Consider the following 23,916-nt stretch of genomic DNA (forward strand, 5'->3'; position numbering starts at 1 on the left):
CACCTCACAAATCACCACGGCAGCTCAGTTAAGCTTTGTTAATCAGTTGGCCCCACATAGTCCAGGTGCTTGTCCAAGCCAGGCTATATACTGAGTTATTTATAAGCTGAGTTGACAAATTAATGGCAGGTTTTCTTTGTTTTTCTAGCTCCTCTTCAGAGAACATCTGAGGAACCTTGTACAGGGACAGTAGAAAAAGATGATAAAACTAAACTTGAAGTTAAGGTAAGATGATCTTTCTCTTTATGGATAAAAATTTCTGATATGAAAGAATATTGCTGCTATAATTACCAATAAATCAGATTCCCCTAACCCAACCCCAAAAGATGTGTCCATAAAGGCATGTAGCACAGATTAGTGCTCTCAACAGCTGAGGTTTTGTGGGATTTCTTTCTTCTTAATTGTGAGTAGAAAAACTGTCTGGCCATGAATGGAATTGTTGGGAGATACTATGTTATTGAGGGAAAAGTCATTTTGTTCTTTCCTATATTCTGACTTAGTATTCAAAATTGGTAGAAGTGTGTGGTTTATGTACAAAAAAAGACAAAATTTCATAGAGCTACACATACACACGTGCATGTCTAACTGGCGAACTCTAAATAGGCTCTGTAGATTGTGCAAGCATCATGTTCTTGCTTTTAATACTATGCTCTAGTTATGGAAGATATCAATATTGGAGGAATTTGGGGGAAGGGTACACGAGACTTCCCTGTATTTCTTTGCAACCTTATGTGAATCCATAATTATTTCAAAGTAAAAGTTAAGGGGGAAAAAAAGCATGAGCTTTGCAATCAAGCAGACTTACGTCTATGTAACATGACCTCTCTAAACCTTGGTTTCTCCTCTGTAAAAATGGGGATAACAACAGCTATTGTCTGAAACTAATTTTTAGCAGCAAACAAATATTTGAAAATTGCCAAGCACTGTATAATTGTAAAGTAACTTTATATTTAAATACCCAAATACAATGAATTGTGGATATATGTTGCTGCAAACGCAGCCCGAGAAGGGGTTCCTTTTCTTCTGGCTCACTAAAAATGAGTATCTAGCTGATGGAATGGTTCTGAAAGCAGAGGCCAGTAGACCATGGGCTCACACAGTTTGGGTCCATCATCTGTGCCTAATGTGTCTGAATATAGGACCCCACTGACCATTATGAAGTCAGGCAGAAAGCAGGTCTCAGACTTTTTTTCCTAGAAGCAAAAACAATGTAGGAAGTAGAGTTCCCAGCTGACTTTTCTTAGAAAGAGAAAGCTGCATTCTTCTGTTTAGTCATCCTTTTGTATTTGAGGCAGATTAGGACATTGCTACAGCTGTTTGGGAATCCCGTGTGGTTGGAGGAATTGCATTACCATATCTTCCAGAGTTAGGAAACCGTTTGCAGTTTCACACAGTCATGATCAGCCATTTGAAAGAGTAAATAGCAAATTAAAAAAAAATTTTTTTAAGTTTTATTCAGTGTTGAAAGATAGAGCATGAGCAGGGGAGGGGCAGAAAGGGGTTGGGGGGGGGGACACAGAATCTGAAGCAGGCACCAGGCTCTGAACTGTCAGCACAGAGCCCGACACGGGGCTCGAACCCATGAATGGTGAGATCATGACCTGAGTCAAAGTCGGCCACTTAACCGATTGAGCCACCCAGGCACCCCAGCAATTTTTTTTTTTTAAATGGGCAACTGTAATGAGACTTCGCCAGACTGGACATCCATGAAGTCTGTGGAATTACTTAGTGACATAAAAAGGGTTTAACTGTGATCAACTTTAAAAGTGAGCATCATTCTACCCTTTTCTGTACCTGGGCTTCAGAGACTTTTATCTCTGAATGTGGCAAGTGTACCAAAGCCCAGATCCAGCCCCTGAACTCATATGCTGTTGCCATTAACACACAATGTGATTTGAACTTACCTCATAACTCTGTGATTTTCTCTGCCCATATTGAGACAACATATTTATGGCCTACACACTTTATAAAGAGGCCATAGGAGTTGTGTGTACATGGAGGTTCTCGTATAAAAGAATCCAAATTAGGGTGAATTATTTCAACAATTGTGAACAATAAAAATGAGTGCTATTGTTTAATTTGTTGGGGAAGAAAAGGAAATATAGTCAGTAAGCATAAAGCACCTTTTCTCAGGGAAGACCTGAAGATATTTAAGAAGAAACCATAAGCTACATTTATTATTTACTCTGATTTCATATGTTAGTAAAAATAGACAATGCAGGAACTATAGGGAAGGGGAAGAATCAGAAGCCTATAGGGTTGGAAAATGTTAAGTAGAATCCAAGAATCTCTGACCACCAGACTTTTTGTTTCTTCTTTTTTGGTTGTGCTATTTATTTAATCCAGACTCCAAGCACATCCTTCCAGGAGGCTGCCCCCCTTGTGTTTAGGCAGATCACCAATAGCATAGGTACTAGGAAGCCAGCACAATTCCATTTTACAATTATCCTGGGATTTTGTTGCTGTTTTTCCTTACTGTTGCCTTGTTTGTGTATTTAATGAAGGGCTTTTCCTGCAACAATATGCATGTTAACAGTCAAGGCAGTGGAGGAAGCAGGGTAGAAACAGGCTGCCAGACTTCCTCAGTTTGGGCAAACAGAAGCTGGTCAGACTTCTGCTTCTAAACACCAAGAGTATGAGCAGAATCTATACAGTTGTGAACAACATGAGTAGGAAGGAAGAGGATTTATGAACTAAATCCCCAAATGCTAGACTTAAAATTCAATTCAAGACCAATAAATGCAATTGGCATTTGACAAGGTAGGTAATAAAACCAGGGAAATCATCATTTCAAAATATGTAAGAAAACTAGTAGGAAAAGAAGATAGGTTAGGGAAAAAAGTTTAGGGGCGCCTGGGTGGCTCAGTTGGTTAAGCGTCTGAATTTGGCTCAGGTCATGATCTCACAGTTTGTGAGTTTGAGCCCCGCATCAGGCTCTCTGCTCTCAGCACAGAGCCTGCTTCAGATCCTCTGCCCCCCCTCTCTCTTTGCCCTTTCCATGCTGGTTCTCTTTCTCTCAAAATAAATAAATAAACTTAAAAAAAAAAAAGTTTAGATTCATGTCTGTGTGATCCATGGTTTATTAGAAGGGGGACACAGAGGTTGACTTACGTCAAGAACAATCATTTCTTCATGTGTTTTGTGACCACTGTCCAGGAGAAATGACCAAGATGGATAGCATCTGACTCTAGTGACAATTCTGACATCCTTTTGACCTTAGGCCTAGACCTCAAAGATAAAATGAAACCACAGTGCAAATTGTAACATTGTGATAAATGCCCTTCTTTGCCCTCAAGGGTAAATGCTCACAGACAAAAAAAAAAAAAAAAAAAAAAAAAAAAGCTATAAACCAAAACTGCTTATGATGCCACTAGAGTCACTGATACTCACTACAACAAAATCATGCAACAAAATCATGATATGAATTTATCATCATCAGAAAACTCATTTCCAAAAAAGGCATTTCATCTTCTCTGGTGGGGTGATCCTTACTTTACCTCTTAAAAGGAACTAAGTTAAACTTGACAAGCTGGCTGAGGCTCTCAGGGCCATCTGGCAGCTGTGCGGCCATGTGCTAGACTTGTTAATGTGGTCTAGGAAAGCCTGTCAGTGGAGGAGATTCGCTGTGGTTGCTGGCAGTGGTGATGAGGCTAGTTCAGGTTTTTTACGTCACCAGCTGGAAGCTGAAAGCATGACTCACTGGAGCTACTTTTATATCACAGCCTCTTTGGAGCTAGAAAGAAGCCAAAGGCTGATGAAAATTCCTTTTTCATGAATGTAAACGCTCAGGATAAAGGCAGAGAGCTACTGGCTGTGAGCACTAACAAACAATGCTCCTGGACACCTGTTAAAGGGGCTTAAAGTAGCAGAGGCCTTTTTTTTTTTAACTTTTAAAAAGTTTATTTATATATTTTGAGGGAGAGAGAGCATGGGCAGGGGAGGGGCAGAGAGAACGGGAGAGAGTGAGAGAGAGAATCCCAAGCAGGCTCTGTACTATCCATCTCATGAGTTGTGAGATCATGACCTGGGCTGAAATCAAGAGTCAGGCACTTAACCAACTGAGCCACACAGGTGCCCCTAGTAGCAGAGGTGCTTTTAGGCTTGCAAGCAAACAGCCTCCTTCATAAAAATTAAAGAAAAAAAAAAAGCCAAGGCTGTAAGTTACAGAATGGAGAGATGAGGGAAGGGTTGCTAACACATTGTACTGGGTGCTGTATGTACCCAGTTTCATTATAAATTCTCAGTATCTTGAGGAAGATGATGAGGAAGGTGATGTTTCCCTTGTTTTATCCATGATGCTGTGGAGACTCTGAGAGGTTGAGTTTCCATAACGGTCACACAACCAGTAAATGGTGGAACTGGGTTTTGAAACATGCAGTTTATTTAATCTAACAGTCACTAACATCTAACTTCAGTCTATTTATTTATAACCTGTTAGCTACTTAGTTTACCTAACTACCAGTTTACTTAATCTCTCATATTCTAAATTTCCTCTTCTGCAAAATGGGGATAAAATAATCTCACAGATGGTTGATTAAAGGAGAAATATATGACTTCAATAATAATAATAATAACAATAATAATAATAAGGGGTGCTTGGGTGGCTCAGTCGGTTGGGTGTCCACCTTTGGCTCAGGTCATCGTCTCATGGTTCATGGGTTCGAGCCCTATGTTCGGGGTTCGTGAGTTTGGGCTGTCAGCTCAGCCTGGAGCCTGCTTCAGATTCTGTGTCTCCCTCTCTGTCTGTCCCTCCCCCACTTGTTCTCTCTCTCTCTCAAAAATAAATAAATAAACATTTAAAAAAATAGTGATAATAATGTCAACAAAATAAAAATAGAAAATTTTTAAAAATGAGAAATATATGGAAAGTAGTTATTAGCATTATGCCTGACATATAGCAGGGTCTCGGTAATTTTAGTTTTCCACTTAATCCCATGTTTATAAATAGCATATTCTGTGTAAAAGTTGAAAAGAAGCTGAAGGAAGGTCAGATTCAGGTCTTAAATGGGATAGCTTCTCCTAATCTTGAACGTATACCGTTTTGCTCAATGATAGCAGATCAGGCCCCAATTCTGTTCCTTGCTTTCTCACGCCCACAGTTGTCATTTACCTTTCTGATTCTCAACAGGAAAACTGTATGAACTTATAAGCTCATTTCAGTATTCATCCTCTGTGATGTTCAAAGTCTAGTCATTCAGAGAATCCACCAAATCCTTGAGGCAGCCCCCAACCAAGCTTTCTGAAGAATTTCTAGAACCAAGGTTGTCAAAGTTTCCTATGTATCGCAGCCCTGAGAAGCTTATTAATAATGCAGATTCTCAAGCTCTACCCTCAGAGATTCTGATTCAGTAGGGCTAGAAAGAAAACAAAATGAAAAGTTTATTTATTTGTTTTGAGAGAGAGAGCGAGAGAGAATATGAGTGGGGGAGGGGCAGAAGAGAGGGAGAGAGAGAGTCCCAAGCAGGCTCTGTGCTGTCGGCACAAAGCCCAATGTGGGGCTCCATCCCACAAACCATGATATCATGATCTGAGATGAAATCAAGAGTTGGAAACTTAACCTACTGAGTGCCCCCAGGAATCTGAAGTTTTAACTTTTAAATTAAAAAAAATTTTAATTTGGTAACTAGAATGCAGGTGGTATAAAGATTGCATTTTTGGGTCACACTGGCTTATTTATATATATATAAATATATACTGTATAAATATATATATACTGACCTTATATTTATAGGTCATGAAGACTTGGGTTAAAGGAGAACTCATTAAGGTGGTATGGATCTCTTAGGCTAATATCGAGTCCAATACTTAGTGAAGTGAAGGCATGATTATATTAATCTATGAGAATGTATTTTCACTGAGAGAACTATATGACAAAGAAGATAATAACAGTGAAGGCCACTGTTGACTTTGCTCTTTGACAAATAAAAAACTGAGATGACTAAAATATTTGATTGGTCCAATCTGGGCATCCTATTCAACTTCATTTAATAGATCTCAAAGCAATTGCTATAGGTCGTATGGAAATAATTCTAACATTGGGGCCTAAACTTAAGGAACTTACAAGTTTCATGAAGGAAATAACGTATTTCCAGTAATTTATAATGTAGAGTAAAATGGCATACCTCCAGGACAAGGAATATAACATGTTAGATGGCAGAAGACAGAACAGTTCATAATAAGGAGATTGGGGATATTTTTACAGAGGAGATGGCATTTGAATTTAACTTTGAAAAATAAATACAACTTTGAAAGGTGGATAAGATGGAGAAGGGAAGCAAAAATGGGGAAGGATATAAAGTCTCAGAAGTCTGAAGGGGCATAGGCTCTTCTGGGAGTGGTTTGAGAAAGATAGACAGGTAGACGAAAACAGGTGGTTGCTGAAGGCTTTGGTTAGGAGTTGTTGCCAGGAAGGGCACCTATGTATTAGAAAGATGACTCTGGTATGACAATGAAGAGTACACTGGAAGGCAGGCAGGCAGACCAGCTGCCAGCAGCTGTTACAGTCTAGATGAGACTCTAATGTTGAGAGCCTACTAATGACAGAGAAAGGGAGATGGGCAGAGCTTATATCTGTCAATCTAGATAATTCTTCCCAGTGCCTAGAATACACTAGACTGTCAGAGAAAGTGTGATGGATGAAGGAGTAGATCAAAGCAGAGAAGAAAGAGAAGAGATTATTTAATAGACAGGGAAAAGAAAGAAGATATTGAAAATACTTTGGGGTTTCCATCTTGGATTCCTTATTGGATGAATTTGTTGACTAATACAGAGCACACAGAAGGAACAGTAGGAAGTGAGGACTTATGAAGGCTGAGTCCAACATCTGTAGGGTTTTATAGATCTGCAACCCACGCCTTTTCTTTCTATTAGCTGTAGCCCATCCCCCTTCCCACCAATAAGGTCAACCAACTGGCCTTAAAGTTATGTGGAAATTATTTGTGAACTAGGTTAGGGACCAAAGATTGGTCTAATAAAGCACTTTACAAACTTGTGGTTTTATTCGTGAGTTAAGATTTACAGACATATACAAATTAAGTTACCCTGACATTTATGCATTGAGGTTAAAATCACATGAAATCAAACAGCTTGAGGGGTGCCTGGGTGGCTCAGTCAGTTAAGCACCCCACTCTTGATTTTGCCCAACTCTTGATTTCCACTCAGTTCATGATCTCACAGCTCATGAGATCAAGTCCCACGCTGGGCTCTGTGCTAACAGTGAAGAGCCTGCTTGGGATTCTTTCTCTTCCTCTATGTCTGCCTCTCACCCATTCTCATGCACACGTATTCTCTCTCCCTCAAAATAAATAAACCTTAAAAAAAAATAAAAAGAAACAGCTTGAGAAAATTCGGGATATATGGGCAACTTCTTTTCAATGTCCTTGACACACTTATTTCCTTCACATTTTCTCGGTTTGGGAATGGAAGAAAGGTATCTTGCAACATGTTTCTCAATTTCTGGATATTTTGAACAGAACTACAGACTTGTAAATCATTGTTAAAACAATGTTACAGTTTTTTAAGAAGACACTCTTCCCATAAACAAAATATTATACACATTGTTTAGCTTTAGTCCATCCTTTAAAAACCAATTTAACCATTGAGAACATTGAACTAATTACTAACAAAACTACCTGGGAAATTCAAGATCTTAGATAAAAGAGATCCTGGAAAATTTTTGAAATAGGAGAAGTTTGCTTTTGGGACCCATTCCCCTATCTTTCTCTAATCATTTCCCATTTCCACAAAGCCTCAGGACTACTCATGCATGTCTCCTCAAGCCTGCCCTTCTCCAAAGGGCATTAGTCTATAAAATGTGCTAAAACCTTCCTCTCCTCTCCTCTCCCTCTTGGAAGCCTCCTCCCAATGTAGCTGATCTGGACTAGAGGCAGGAGAATATCTGAATGAGATAGTTCATAGCAATGCATGGATGATGAGTGACTGACAGTTCCTTGACTCTTCTGGAAATACTTACCATTAAAAAAAAAAAAAAAAAAAAAAAAAGACTGCCCTGACTGCCCTATTAGCCAAAGGCAGTGAGTGGCTTCTTCAGGCAATGAAGAGTAGGAAGATGTGCTGGAAAAGGTCAGTGAGATAGAGCAAACAGGGCAGACAAGCCAGCTAGAAATCTGTTCCCAGGATAGATCTCTAAGTGGTTCCTGTTTTTCAAAAGTTCTTCCTATTCTCTATGTCAGAACCTACTGAATCTGGGGAAAAAAAAAAGACGGGTTCACCTTTTCCCCAGCAGTTCCAGCAATGGAGAGGAAAAGGCATAGCTATCCCTTCCGAAGGCTAATGTTTTTCTCTCTGGGACTTTGTCTGTAAGACCACCCTGGACTGAGGCTGGAAGTTGAATGGCCTTTGGAGAGTTTTCCTTTTCCTTTTTTCCCCACTGTCCTCCCCTACAGCCCACCATTGTATCATTTTTCAATAATTCTTTTTTTTTTTAATGTTTATTTATTTTTGAGACAGAGAGAGACAGAGCATGAATGGGGGAGTGTCAGAGAGAGAGGGAGACACAGAATCTGAAGCAGGCTCCAGGCTCTGAGCTGTCAGCACAGAGCCCGACGTGGGGCTCGAACTCACGGACCATGAGATCATGACCTGAGCCGAAGTCGGACGCTTAACTGACTGAGCCACCCAGGCGCCCCCATTTTTCAATAATTCTTACTTGTCCTACCTCTTCATTGATTTTCTCTGGTTTTCATAATTAATTTGTAATGCTGTAAAATGTTTAAATACTTCTTGTAATGATCACTGTTTATGTTTAAACGAAGAGGGTGGTTCAGCCCCTTATCTGCCTTATTTTTTTCTCACACTGAAGTCAAGAAGCTTCTCTCTCTCTCTCTCTCTCTTTCATGTTGGGAGCCCAAGTAGGTCCAAACTCTTGACCCTGAGATCAAGACCAGAGCTGAGATCAAGAGTCAGATGCTTAACTGACTGAGCCACCAGAGTAGCTTCTCTTTTTAAGAAATGTGATAATATAAAAAACAATACTTTCACCTTGAGTTACCAGATAGCATCGCTTTTAAAAAGTTGGAACTGAAATTGCTTTCCAAAAATCTCTAAAATCATACAGTGAAATCATTTAACTTCAGGGAAAAACCAATCTGATTCAGTTCAGATTAGTTGCTATCTCTCCTTTGGGGAAGAAAAAATATATTTTAATAATCAATTGAAAATCAACTATTGATACTTTTTTAAAAATGTAGGGACTTTTAAAAAGTTGATTGATACTTTTAAAAAGATATATTCTCCAGAGAAATTTAAATAAAGTTTTTAAATAAAATTCTTTCAAGCTAGGCATTTAGCCTATTTTCCCAGTTTTGAAACACATCTTTTTTCAAAATATGGAGGAAACAAATCAATTAGATTACATGTTTGTTCAGAGGACACAGGAAGTCATCATTCAAGGTGCTCCTAAGAGCACCTGTATATGGGTTGGTGTCACTTTGAAAAAAGGAGAGACTGGAGTAGAAATGGGGGTACAGGGAGTGATGTTGTGTCCAGGGCAGTTGGCAACCTGCCTGCCTTCAGTGCCACCCTTTTTCTTCAGAATAAAACGAACATAAATGGAGAGGGGCTTTTCCACCTGATTGGCTCTCTAATAGGGTCGTTAACGGGTCAATTCCCTTTTAAATCTCCAACTGGCTGAGAAAGTTACCCTCTTTGAGATACCCTAGGGGCAACTCCAAGTCAGGGTTGACTGAAGGGAAACAGGATAGGATTCCACAGGAACTTGTTACTTTGCTTTAAAAAAGCATCATTTTATAATCCAATGAGGTTCCTAAGGAATTTCTAACAAAAAATATAGCAGCAATGGGTGGGTTGGTCTGTGGTCAATTTTCTTGGTCCATTATTTAAAATAAAAGGAACAAAAGGACCAATATCTGGGGAAAAAAGCAAGCATTTATTTAAATATGTGGTCTTCCTTCTAGAGCTTTCAGGAAGCTTATGTTAATTTTTCTTCTCCAAAGTACTCTGGCTACAATTTAGCTTTCATCTCAAAATAGGAAGCAATAGCACCTATGTTGGTATTTGATATTATAAACAGAGGGATGTTTCATAGCCAATTTACACATCTCCCTCATTTTATACAGAAGAATATAGATGTCCAGGCAGCTTACGTGACTTGGCCAACACCTCCAACCTAGTGAGAAATATGGGGTCTGTATTACATGTGAGCAGGTAGGAACTGCCCAGGAATTACTGCAGGTCAGGTGTGCCTGGTGGTTTACATACATTACTTACTTATTTTAATCCCCACAAAGTACATCTTAAACAGCCAACCATAAATGCCATTTATCAAGTCTTCTTTGTGCTAAGTACTTTAATTCCTTATCTCAAATCACCACAATGACCCTCTGATATAGATACAGTGAGCCCTCTTTTACAGAGAGAGAATTAAGGTGCAGAGAAGTCTTGCCCAAGGCCACTTTTAAATAAAAAGTAAATCAGGGATTCCCACCCAGTCTACCTCTCACATGAAGAATTTGTGTTCTTTTCACTCTGTGAGAGGTTTTTGAATTACAGGTCACAGTGGTGATAGTTGAACTCAATTTGGTGGGCTCACAAACATTTAAAAATAAATAAGAACAGAATACAGCAAGGATAGCCTAATATAAAAATAGAGTGTATCACATTGGTTATATGTATGTCTGGGGTGTGTGTGTGTGTGTGTGTGTGTGTGTGTGTGTGTTTGTGTTTCAACCATTACCAAGCAATTAACTAAATTCTGACACTATCTACCTAGACATAGCATCACATCCCACAAGTTAAGGGCTCAGTCCTATAACATTGCTCCCCCAGCCCCTTCAAAGGCCATTTGAAAAGTCCAGATTGCCATTGGTGCTTCTGACTGACCAGCTATAGATCAGTTTCCCATGACCCCCTCCTTGGGTTCAATTAATTTGCTAGAGTGACTCACAGAACTCAGAGAAACATTTTACTTAGTAGATTACCAGTTTATCTTAAAAGGATACAATTCAGGAATGGCCACATGGAAGAGGTGCATAGGGCAAGGTATAAGGAAGGGACATAGAGCTCTTATGCTCTCTGAGCAAGCCACTACCCACCCCCTATCTCCAAATGTCCACAGACCCAGAGGCTCTCTTTTTGGGCTTTTGTGGAAGCTTCATTACATAGGCATGATAGATTAAACCATTGGCCATCAGTAATTGAACTCAATCTCCAGCCCCCCTCCCCTTCCTGGAAGTGGTGGTGGTCAGGGGAACTGAAAGTTCCAACCCTCTGATTACGTAGTTGGTTCTCCTGGCAACCAGTCCCCATCCTTTGGTGCTTTCCAAAAGTCACCTTATTAACATAAACTCTAGTCTGGTTGAAAGGGGTTTGCTATGCATAACAAAAGACACCTTCATGGCTCCTGTCACTTAGGAAATTACAAGTTTTAGATTTATACCCAAAACAGGACAAGATCAAACACATATTTCTTATTATAAATCACAATATATGTGATTTACGTATGTATATTTTGATGTTTTTCTTGAGGGGCATGGTCAGACTTTGAAAGCTACTGCATCAGAACACAACTAATCTGTCTAAACCTTAGCAAAACTTTGGTATACAGTATAGTTAACTACCTCCCTGCAGGTTATTAAAGCAGTACCCAGATCTGCTGTGGATCCTTCCCATCACATTCTCAGTGGCAACAGTGTTATATTTCATCAAAGTTGATTGACAGAGGACTCTTTCTCTACCCTGACACCAGCTGTCTGAGTCTATAAATCAGTAGGACATCATCATTCATTGTAAAAGATGATAGTCCATACCTACACACCTTGGGTCATTGTTATTTTCTGTCGTTAGGTTGTCATGAAATAAAAGACCCTACAGTCTACCACACTTACAATAGACCGAAAGAGTTGGATAGAGCACAGTTCATTTTATAAACAGTAGCAAATATACAGTAAGAGGAAGTTCTGTTAGTAATGGTGGTTACTCTTTATGCAGGTCCTATATTACATGTTGAGGATCCAAAGACAAATAAGGCTAGAGCTCAAAGTCCAGCAGGTGCTTCAGGCACAGTAACGTCACAGGGGAGGAACAAGAAGCGGATGCAATGTAACATTAACCACCATAGTAATTAGTTCAACATTATATAGAAAATGTGAAGAAAGAGCTTTGGTAGTGTGGCAAAAATAACTAGATTGGTTTGAATCCAGGGACCGCTATTTACTTCTGTATATTGACTGAAATGAGAAATCTATACTAGTATCTGATCAAATATGTGTAATAGAGGGAACTAAAAATTTAGATTCTTAGTGAAATGATATCTTACTTTAAAAGAAGATTCTATTATATATTTTTTAATTGTTTAATGTTTATTTATTTTTGAGAGAGAAACACACAGAGTGTGAATGGGGGAAGGGACAGAGAGAGAGGGAAACACAGAATCCGAAGCAGGCTCCAGGCTCTAAGCTGTCAGCACAGCTGTCAAAGTGGAGTCAGCTTGGGATTCTCTCTCTCTCTTTCTCTCTCTCTCTCTCTCTCCCTCTCTCTCTCTCCCTCTCTCTCTCTCTCTCTCTCTGCCCCTCCCCTGTTCTCTCTCTCTCTCTCTCAAACAAATAAATTAACTTAAAAAAAAAAAAACAAAATATGAACTTAGAATTTAAGATTGCCCTTGTATTTTAGAGCTGAATGCAAAACTTGTATCCCAAATAGTCCATTATTTTTTAGCTTGCTTTCTGGAAAGATTTCTCCCAGATTTGGGAGGATATCTATGAAAAAGATCAAAGATCCATGCTTTTCTTTCATTCGTTCAGCATTTTTGAATTGCTGTTTCTGTGGATGGCATTGTGCATAATAATTAAAAAAAAAAAAAACCCACCTTGACTGCTTTCTGTTAATCCAGAGAGAGACCTCTCTTCTTGCATGGTGAACAACTAGCTGAGAGCCTATCACTCTCACCTGTTTATCAGACTTCTCATCTGTTCCTCAGTCTGGGGAAAACTGTTCATTTTCCAGCTCTAATTTACATAGAATCTTTATGTTTACTCATTAAATTTCTTGAACAATACTTTGGCAAGAGGGCCCTTTCAAAATCTTTCCCTTTTATGACAGTGTAAAATAATTCATTTAAACAGAACTTGGCAAGCAGGAAGAATTCAAATGCTGGCTAATTATCTACTTGTTTGTTATTAGTCAATACCTTTACGCTACACTGGTTGCTATCAGTATTATACAGATTTGCTTCCTTGTTAAAATGGCATTTTCTTGAAAGCAAAATGAGCAGTTTTGCCTCTTTTTGACAACTAAAGGCCTAATATTATTCTGAAAAAGAGCCACAGCCCTCTGTGGTGGATAGTGCCATGGGGTCCATGTTGTAGAGGAGGAAATCAAGCCAGAGAGGTTCAGTGAGCTTGCCCAGGGTCTCAGAGCTGACAGGTAGTGGAACACAGTTTCTGATCAGCAGCTGGCTTGGAGCCAGGTGACCAGTCTGCACACCTGAGGAACCACCTGCTTTATGACGCAGTGTGATAGACTGGACCTGCGATTACCAGCCTGTGAAAAGTGGACTCTGGGCTTACCTCATCTCTGTCTTTAAGCTCACTTTCTGGTCTTGGGTAGGTTGCAACTTCTCCAGATCTTGACTTCTTACCCCGAAAGGAAAAAAAAAATGGAGATATTGAGGCAAATGATCTCTTTACTGTTCCCTTTAGCTCAAACTCTGAATCTTTATTGCAAGTCAACTGGGGGAGGGGAAGGAGTACAATATTAATGACCATACATTATTAAGGAAAAAGGATACTTGCTTTTGGGAAAGATATTTTTGGGGCACCTGGGTGGCTCAGCCAGTTAAGCATCTGACTTCAGCTCAGGTCATTATCTCACGGTCTGTGAGTTTGAGCCCCGCATCGGGCTCTGTGCCAACAGCTCAGAGCCTGGAGCCTGCTTCAGATCATGTGTCTCCCTCTCTCTCTCTGCCCCTCCCCCACTGGCACCTGTCTCTCTCAAAAATAAAATAAAAACATAAAAAAATTTAATATATATTAAAAAAAAGAAAGATATTTTTGATGTTTCTAAAGAAAGCGTGAAAGGCAAACTGTAACAGATCCACAGAGGGGTTGAGAAAAACCCAAGAAAGAAAAAGATGAGAGACTGGACATGGTGCCCATCTAGAAAACTCAAAACAAAAACAAACATAACAAATAAATTGGGGGAAAGAAAAACATAGAGCTCCCAAATAAGACAGACTATTTTACCAAAGTTTCTTTCACTTCAGAATGAAGAAATACTGGAAAGCAGTCACGATGGGGCAAACCCTGAGCCAGAGCAGCTTGACGGCCCTGCACATCTTTCCCCCTCCGGGTAAGATTCCAGATCCCTGGTAGGAGTCATTTGAACCCCTAGAGGTGGTGGGGAAGGAGGGGAGGGTATCCTCTGTTTTAAATCTTGTCACTCATTTTTCCCAGATAAAATCACATATAGTTTTCTGTAACCTTCATGTGTATACTGAGAATAAACCCATGGATCTCATAAAAGCAACAAGCAAGAGCTGAAAATGATATAAACCAAGTTCCAAGGATACTCAGTATTTTAAAAGATGAATTATCAAGAAAATAGTAAATGTAAACTAATGTTGATATTGATTGACTTATTGGTTTCAAAGCATTTAAAGGCAATAGGTTCCCTGAACACACAATTTATACAAATTTAATGCTATGTTTGGACTACAGGAAAGTGTTCACATGTATGTGAATACTCAGCAGTTCAGAAAGCCTAAATTAGGGTGGTAAAGACCAAAAACATCAGGAGAAACTCATTTAAAAATATCTTTTTTTATACTCAAAATCCCATCATTAGCTCTATTCTCCCAATCATCACATTGTTTATCTCCACACCATTTGACTTACTGACTTATGAACCACTTTTATCCCTAGGGACTGTCATAATGCTTAGCTCTTAGCAGGCCTCCAAAATATGCCTGTAGAATAAATGAACCAATGTCTTTAGGAACTTGCTGCTTGATTAAAGCCCATATTAGTTTAATTAGACTACTTTATACTCTTTCACTTTAAGGTGTACTCAAGGAAACGTGGGCTTGTACTAATTGAAATGTTATCTCTGAGTTATGGTAAATGGCCCATGTCAGCATATCTGAAAGTATCTTTAGTTGGGTGGTCTCTGAAAAGCGCCAAGTATTGACAATGTGTTCTGTTGTCCTGAAGAGACAGTACCTCTCTTGGGACGTTTCTATCGCTACAACTCATGCCTACTTTTATGATTCTAATTTCCTTTTTCAAAAATTGTAATTTTACTCTTATAAGAATCTTAAATGGGTCCCTTAAAGTTAATTGATGAATCTTGTATTAATTTATAGTAGACCATTAAATCATACATCTAATGGGAAATATAAAGGAAAAAAGTGACAGCATTTAATGAAACAAAAATATCTTTATGATTCTTGCAAAAGAACTTTGAGAAAATGAAAAATTAGCTAGCGGGTTAAGCAGGGTGATAGGAGAGTCTAACATTACACTAATGTTTTTGCTCTACTACCAGCTTTTTATAAATCTTTAAGATCACTACTCTTTGCTGCAAGAACTTAATCTCTGCATATTTCCTTATTCATTTCTGTTTTGTAGATTTGAGTTTTTATGCATAACTCATACAAATTTGTTGGGGTTAGATGATAGGTACAATGTGCCTGACACAGTAAGCACCCAGATTTTGTTGAATGAATTATAAGCTTTTCCAGAGTATAGGTAAAATGTTATACCAGACAGTGTCCACCACTAAGGGCTCTGAATAATTAGTCTCTTTTCATATTTGGAATGACTTGCCAGAAAAATATTTCTTTATTATAGTTGAAAAATATATAAGAATTTCAAGTACAATGTGATAGCACTACCTTCAGAACTTCTATTTTAGCCAGGAAAAAGCACATGAAACAATGAGTAGGTAGCACAATTATATATGTGATAAAGTATATATTTTGGGAGGAGGGCAGGGAGAGATGCTTAATTGAAGAGCACAGTTAGGGTTGGATTTTCAAGATTTCAACAGGAACAGGAGAAATGGTGTTCCTGGCAAGGGAAACCAACTTACACAAGGTATGGTCATGAGTGAGATTTATGATTGACGATAGTGGCAGTGGGGAAAATAAAGCTTCAGAGAATAAAGAAGGAAAGGAAAATTGCATAAGGCCTGGAAAACCAGGTAGAAGAGATTAGATTTGATGCTTGAGACAGTAAGGAGCCTTTGAGGTCTGGAGCAAAAAATATCTACAACCAAAAAATTCAGATGCTTCCAAGTTTTAAAAACATATATAGATTGAATCACACCATATCTTAGGCTAAGAATTGAGCAGGAATCAGGTGAAAAGGAGATGAGAACACACTATGTACAAATACACTGAAGCAGCATTCAGACAGAAGCAGGCCTAAGAACATTCCTGGCATTAAAAGACTCGAGCTAAATTTGAGTCTACTTTCTGACACCTCATGATATCACATAAAAGGAAAATATGACCCTTTCAAATGACGTCTTACGGCACCATGGCTATAGTTTCTTATTTCATCCTTTCCTGAACAATCCATTAGAAGAGAAGAATTCCCCCAACTTAAACATTCCAGCATAATTCATTTAACAGACAAAAGAAGCATTTAGGTGTCCATAGCAGAGGACATGATAATCCTCTGTCCTGAGCACAGCAGCAGGTTTGAACAGCAACAGCATTAATGTTGTGTACTGCAGGCCTGTCTGACATTAAACAGAACAAGTTGATTATACAGACAAATGGTGTTCACACGGGAGTTTTAAAAGTTTGTGAAAATACACAAACTTTTGGAAAAAGTTTATTGGAAATCACAGATTTATGTTTAAAAACTCACTAATTATTTTTGCCATACAAGAGCAAAATTCAAATAATATAAATATTTAACATACTGGTATAAAATTAATAACATGGAAAAAAGATGCAAACCACCCAAGAGGTAAAAAGTTTTTAGCAATAATACTGTGTACAACCATCATCTACTCAAGTGACCATCCAGGCTGATAGTTTATTTTCCCTTTGTTGACGATTTTTGAGACAGCCTTGCATTAGAGCACCAGAAAGTTTTTTCCTTCTTTTTTAAAAGGCTGGAATCCTTTTATTTACAAATATTCTTTTCAGTACTTTAATGAAGGAAGCATCTAGCAATTTCCTTCTGATTAAAAAAGGAAGTGCCTTCATATTTCCTTTAAATTTAAATCTGTTCCATTCTATTCTAAGCAAAAGATGAACACAGTTGAGGAGAGCTCTTTTGCAAATAAATAATTGTTTCACAAAAGTATCCTGTAAACAAGATCATTTCAATGGCCAGAGAGACACTTAGTTTTCAACCAATGGAAAATTTAAACGCTGACAAGTATAGATACACAGGGTATGTATGGCCCAGAGTCAAATGGTTATTAAAGAATCAACTAATAAAAATTAATTATAAAACACCTTTGTCAAAATGTGCTTTTGTTATCTACAGGTTTTAAAATTGGTCAGAAAATTTAAACCGTAATGATCTAAAAACACTGACCCTGCTCTGAAAATTACCTACAAACCTAGAATGGTCAACACTGTAGTTTTGACAGGAGTAAAAATTTTAAATTATCTGAGCAATCAATGTAAACAAGCCTCAATTTTCAAAATAGAAAAAAAAATAACAAAAGGATTTCTGTAAACATTAAAAAGCTGTCTGCAAAACATTACAGTATATGTCATCATCCAGTTGTGTTTACCAAAAATTCTTTTAGCTTTGTCTTCTTTTGCATGTTTCAAACACCATCGAATGAAATGAGACATCTTAGTTTTCCTTAACAAGCACCTCTGCAGAGAGGGGTTTCATAATCAGTTCAACTGCTTTTGCTGGAGTCACCATTTGGGCCTTTGTACGATCCCTGTGACAACAGACACCGTCTAGTTCTTTCTGTAGGAGGGGAGGCAGTCACATCCTGGCCACATTTTTATCCTGCTCTGTAAAATAAATGCAACTTACTCTTTTAGATCTCAGCCACCTGTCTTTGAATATGAAGACCTTGCAGCTTCCCAAATATCTTAAACCTCATTCTGGTGACCTCTCTATCACTTTCATTCTGCTTTCACATTTGAAAAATTTCCAAGTTGACGATACCTCTGCTAGTTATTTTGATGAAATAATTGATTTTTTAAAGATAGGATAGCTTTGATCTGATGTTGAATACTCTCAATTTTAAAATCTGAACTTGGAACAAAGTCCTGTGGTTCATGAGACCTTCTTGGGGAAGGTTAGGCTAATCTTAGTCATCCTTACAATAATTTCCACACTAAGAATTTTATTTTATAAATTATAGAAAAGGGGAAAACAGGCTTTTAATGTTCTTTCTTTTTGAAGTCTTCTCCATTATTATATTCCTCTGTGCAAACTACTTTCAAATAACTACCTTAAAAACAGACTGATATTGAATATTTTAAAACCAGCTCAAAAATTCATTAAATTAAAATTGGCTTATTTGAATTAGTAATGATTTCTCCCTAGAGAAGGACCCTGTGGGTAACAAGCTGCCCATGATTTGTGTCATTTCTAATAATCAAAAAATCCACATGAAGTACCAGTCAGGGCAGAGCAAATAACTTCTCAAATTTCACATTAAACTTTGAAAGAAAGATATAAATATGTTTTAAATGACTCTACCACTATCTAGGTAAATTAGCTACACCGATGTGACAATAAGTGACTTGGCTGTTTTATAAAGAAATCGTGTACATTTTTCTAAATCTCCTCGAAGAACAGGAACTTTCTTTTACCAGGTTCAAGTACTTTCTCCTATGGCGATCTTCTCCTGCCTCTGTCTCCCCCTAGTCAAGTGCTCTGTAATAAAAACTAACTTGTAAACCTGGTCTAACAATATATTCATTTCTCCGAAATGTGCTATACATTCACTTGGTATTTTCCGAAAGCAGTTATTCTAAAACCAAGGCACCTTAATAACTTTTCTACGCCTCAAATACACACGTGGCATTAAGTGAGAACTTGACTTTCCCTTTAGTTTTGTCTTCATAAACCTTTTCTGTATATAAATTCCTTGAAATGAATTTAGGCAATGAAGTAGATAAGTTCTACTGAATAGCTTCTAGAATCAAAGAAACATTCTGATAGACTGTTTTCAAAATATTTCTTTGTTGTTTTTTTTCATATTCATTTCACCTAAGGTATTGACAAATATCTAAAGGTTTTTCATCCAGGTTTGGCTCAGTGACAGTGAAAACACACAACATTCAAGTACTGTTAGACGAAGGCAGCCCTGCAAGGATATGTGTCCACATAGGTCAATTTGCAAAGGAGAACTATCTTAATTATCCTGCAATATATTTGACCAAAAAAACCTTTTGAAATCATTTTTACTTTAGGATCTGTAGCATGCTTCCAAAGGTCCTGAAGGTCTTGTACGTGTCCATGAGATGTCATCATTTTATCGTAGATGCAGGGATGATAAGGAGTTTTACCTTCCCCAGAGAAAAACACATGGTGTTGTGGTACAATCCCCATTTTATTGGCACAGATGCCCATGAACACATCGTCTATGTAAAGACTGGACTTAAGTGTCTGTGATGCCTCATGGACTTTGGCGGCTACATCACTGGAGATCACATAGGCAGCACCAGCAGTATAGTCAGGGTAAGCCGGCCACTGGTACATTTCATAGGGGACATAGTACTTGCTGCGTTTGTCTCTAACGGGAGGAGCACCGCGGTGAACCCGACCAATCCAAAAGTCCTGAACACCAATTTTTTCTAAACTTTGAAGGTATTCAATAAGATTCGGCATATGAATAAATATGTCATCATCAGCAGTCATAAGGAATTTGGCATGTGGACAGAAGCTATTTGCCCAACTGAACTGCAGAAGTAACTTAAGAGTAAGGTTATAGAAAGAATCAGCAAAGTCTTGCTGAATTATATCACTGTACATTTGATCTTCCCAAACCAGTTTTCTTTGCAGTTCTTCTCTTGTCAGTGGGTTAGAAGGTGTTCCTAAAGCAAACAAAGTTTTGATGTTGGCATTAAGTTGAGACTGAACATACTTCTCATTGCCCCATGTTTTTCTAATTGCAGAACGTCGATCATAGTTTTCAGGAGCAGTCTTTACAAACAGTAAAAGGAGGATGTCTTGTGTTCGACACTTCTCCTTGTGGTTAATCAAGTACTGGTAGTGAGCAGCCCCGTCTGTGCTGTGTTTAAGAGACAGGCTGTCATTCACAAAGTCATAGCTATTTATGAGGTATCTGTAAGAGTAGGACTTCATATGGCTCACAATGTGATTATCAATTGGTCCCCAAAAAAACATGAGGCTTAGTATAAAACAAGTGGCAAATAACTGAACAAACTGCCATTTTTTTACTCTTCTGCCACTAACAAACATTCTGACGTCCACGCAGGTCTGTTTTTATTTAGGATTGGTTTTCAATGGGCGCTTGCTTCTTCGAAACCAGAGAACTTTGTATCTTGTAGAACAGATGTCCATCTTAATACATGTTAGTCATTAAAAAAGTAGGAGCTTCTTGTTTCACAAAATACTTTCTTTCAATGCCATTTTTTCTGAGATTGCGAAAGAATGGAACACACTGTAGAATGAGGACACTGGTGTGTCAACATTTTTCCACACTGACATCCTTCATTAAGTTAGGTGATTGGCCTCACATGGCCATTCCATGTACTTCTTTTTGTGGAAGTGAAGTGGGACCTATCAGAGTCAGGAAGAGAAAAGATGACAAGTGAATGGGCTACAGCATTACCAGAAAGAAAGAAACTACTTTTCATTCCTTAAAAACAAAATGTCACCTGCCTGATGTGGACAAAAGGTGAGGAGGCAGCTAGGCTTTAGCAGAGGCATACAGATATTTATTTTGGCTGGGAGGAGTACAAGGAAAGGGAAAGAACCACTCTCTCTACTGTCCTCCCATTCAGAATACGGAGACCCTCTTCTTGACCTTAAAAAATAAAAAGGCCTCCCAAATGGCTATCATCCTCCTATATACTTAAAGTTCAAAATCCCAAATGGGTGTGTCCATTGATTTGCATATTGATTTGCAGTACCGTCAGGAGGAAAGTAGCTGCAGGCACACCTTGTTTTATTGTGCTTCATTTTATTACACTTTGCAAATACTGCATTTTTTACAAGTTGAAGTTTTGTAGCAACCCTGTGTCGAGCAAGCATTGTCATTTTCCCAACAGCATTTGCTCCCATCATGTCTCTGTGTCCTATTTTGGTCATTCTTGTAATATTTCAAACTTTTTCATTACTATATTTGTAATGGTGATCTGTGATCAGTTGATTGTGACTCAGTGAAAGCTGAGATGATGGGTAGCATTTTTTAGCAAAAAAGTATTTTTTAATTAAGGTAGGTACATTTTTTAGACATAATGTTATTGCATACCTAATAAATTACAGTATAGTGTAAACATAATTTTTATATGCACTGGGAAACCAAAAAATTAATTTGACTTGCTTTATCATGGTATTTGTCTTATTGTGGTAGTCTAGAACCAAACCTGCAATCTCCAAGGCGTGCCTGTATATAGTTCAAGGCAAAATAGATGGATGATGAAAAGAAAGTTCATAATAGTTAAAATTCATTAAAGCCTGCCCCAGACAAGGCAGGACTAAGAGTAAGACTTTTTTTTATTTAATTATTATTTTATTTTTATTTTGAGAGAAAGAGAGAGCAGGGGGAGGGGCAAAGAGACAGAGAGAGAATCTCAAGCAGGCTTTGTGCTGTCAGCACACAGCCCAACGTGGGGCTTGATCTCAAGATTGTGAGATCATGACCTGAGCTGAAATCAGGAGTTGGATGCTTAACTAGCTGAGCCACCCAGGCGCCCCAAGAGTAAGGTGTTTTTTTTTTTTTAAATCAAGGTTCATAATCAAGGAGTCGAGATATGTGTTCAAAAGCATAGTCCAAACTCTCACTAACCAAATGACATTGTGAGCCCCAAATCTATATCATCATCTTTTTTCTGTTCTTTTTCATTTGGAAATGCCTCAAAGTTAGCATGTTCAAACCAGGAATGCCCTGTCTTTGTAGTCAGGCAATTTGAACACCAGGTCTGGCTCTTTTATTTTCCTGTATCATGTATCTAACCCAGAAGTCTGAAAAACTGAAATAACACCATTTAGCTCAGAGTCTTTATGCAAGTTAAATGGGAATATCCATAGATATATACATAGAGGGAGGTAGGCAGATAATTACCTGGCACACAGGGGTACTCACATGCCATTTCTAGCCCATTTTTCTGTCTTCTCCACTAAAATCTGCTGTTCCCATTTTCTCTTTCTCTGTCTGACTGCACTTCATGCATCTATGCCAGATATCTGAAAGTCGTCCTTTTCCTCCATTCCATATCCAGTTCTTTAATCCTGTGAATTGCTTTTTCTGAATCTCTCTTCACCCCTTCATGTCATCATCATTTCTCACCCAGACTAGTGCAGCAGCCAAAATGATTCCTGACCCACGCAGCCTCTACCCTACAGAGTGACCTTTCTAAAACTGGTCCACCATGACCAGCCAAACCAAAAGGTGACGGTACTGATACTGATATATCCTTTAGAGTAGTTAACCCCCTTCAGAAGCTCTCTACTAGTTGTCAGTACCAAAGTGCTGGCTGAAAGCTCAGCCATGCTTGCTATTTCATCCATGGCAGCCTTTTACCAGCAGTCCTGTGGCCTGGCAAGCCCTGCTCCCTTGCTAACAAGGTTCATAAGAAGTATACTAGTGCTCACTAATCTCTGCAGGCAACATCCTCTGGGAAACCTGAATTGAGGCCACACCCTCCTCCCACCAAAGATTTTTCTTATCTGTATTACCACAGCAATTCTTGCACCCATCTTCCTAGACTGACTTTTTATTTAACTGCTTCCTCCATTTACACTGTGAATTCCAGGATGTAAGGCACGATGTCGTAGATACGCTAGCTTCAGGTCAGTGTCCGACACCTAGGAGGCATTCTCTGAATGTCAGTGCTAAGAACTGTGGTGGGGTGGAGCCACTTTCACTCAAACAGCTGGTCACTTGGGAAGAACTAAGGTCAGGAGGCCCAGTCAGTCACATGTCCTCCCTTTTCTGACACAACTAGGAGATGGTACCGCCCTTCCTCAAGGACTCTATCCTCCATGCTTATCCAGAAGTAAGACATATCCTTTGCCTGAAGAAGTAGGCTCTCCCCTCAGGGGTGACATACCAGTCTCCTGAGCTTTCAACAGACTGACAGGGAAAAGACCACGCAAGCCCTGCTCAGTCCAGGCTGGCTGGGTAGCTGAGACCACATCACAAGCTCCAGGGAAAAGGCCCTGCTGTTGTGCCCAAAGGTCTCAATCTCAAGTCCCCTGCCCTTTAGCCCTGAAGTGAAACCAACTGCAGCACCGACAGCACCCTGCCCTGTTGGCCTAACCTTGGCAACTTTAGGCCTTTTGCATCCAGCTGTATTACCTATCTCCCAAGGTTACTTCATTGAGGGGTGATAACAGCAAAGGCCAGGCATGCAAAAGTCCAAGGAAATGGGAGACCAGAGCCAACCCTCCCTGAGACTTTGTCCAGAGATAATCGTCTTATTCCCTAGGGCACAGGTTTTAAAACTTGGGTGCCACTCAAGAAGTCACAACCGGGGTGCCTGCGTGGCTCAGTCTGTTAAGCCTCCAACTTCGGCTCAGGTCATGATCTCTCTGTTTGTGGGTTCGAGCCCCGTGTCGGACTCTGTGCTGACAGCTCAGAGCCTGGAGCCTGCTTTGGATTCTGTGCCTCCCTCTCTCTCTGCCCCTCCCCTATGTGTTCTCTCTCTCTCTCTCAAAAATAAATAAATGTTAAGAAGTCACAACCAAGGGGTGCCTGGGTGCTCAGTTGGTGGAGTGTCTGACTTTGGCTCAGGTCATGATCTTGCAGTCTATGAGT

At 39.0% G+C, this 23,916-nt stretch overlaps 2 protein-coding genes across 2 annotated transcripts in view; one reads left to right on the forward strand and one right to left on the reverse strand.

The window, feature by feature from the left end:
* Window positions 1-23,916, forward strand: part of MCF2L2 (MCF.2 cell line derived transforming sequence-like 2) — a 258,201-nt gene that overhangs the window by 146,162 nt on the left and 88,123 nt on the right. The window contains exons 14-15 of the mRNA XM_049628514.1: window positions 149-225; window positions 14,240-14,325. Of these exons, the coding sequence (XP_049484471.1) occupies window positions 149-225; window positions 14,240-14,325 (163 nt within the window). The remainder of the gene's footprint in view (window positions 1-148; window positions 226-14,239; window positions 14,326-23,916) is intronic.
* Window positions 19,177-20,793, reverse strand: B3GNT5 (UDP-GlcNAc:betaGal beta-1,3-N-acetylglucosaminyltransferase 5). Its single transcript, XM_049628511.1, has one exon. It carries the CDS (start codon window positions 20,391-20,393, stop codon window positions 19,260-19,262), a length of 1,134 nt encoding a protein of 377 aa, XP_049484468.1. The 5' UTR covers window positions 20,394-20,793; the 3' UTR covers window positions 19,177-19,259.

The sequence above is a fragment of the Panthera uncia genome, chromosome C2 (genome assembly GCF_023721935.1).
Source record: "Panthera uncia isolate 11264 chromosome C2, Puncia_PCG_1.0, whole genome shotgun sequence".
Lineage (NCBI taxonomy): Eukaryota > Metazoa > Chordata > Mammalia > Carnivora > Felidae > Panthera > Panthera uncia.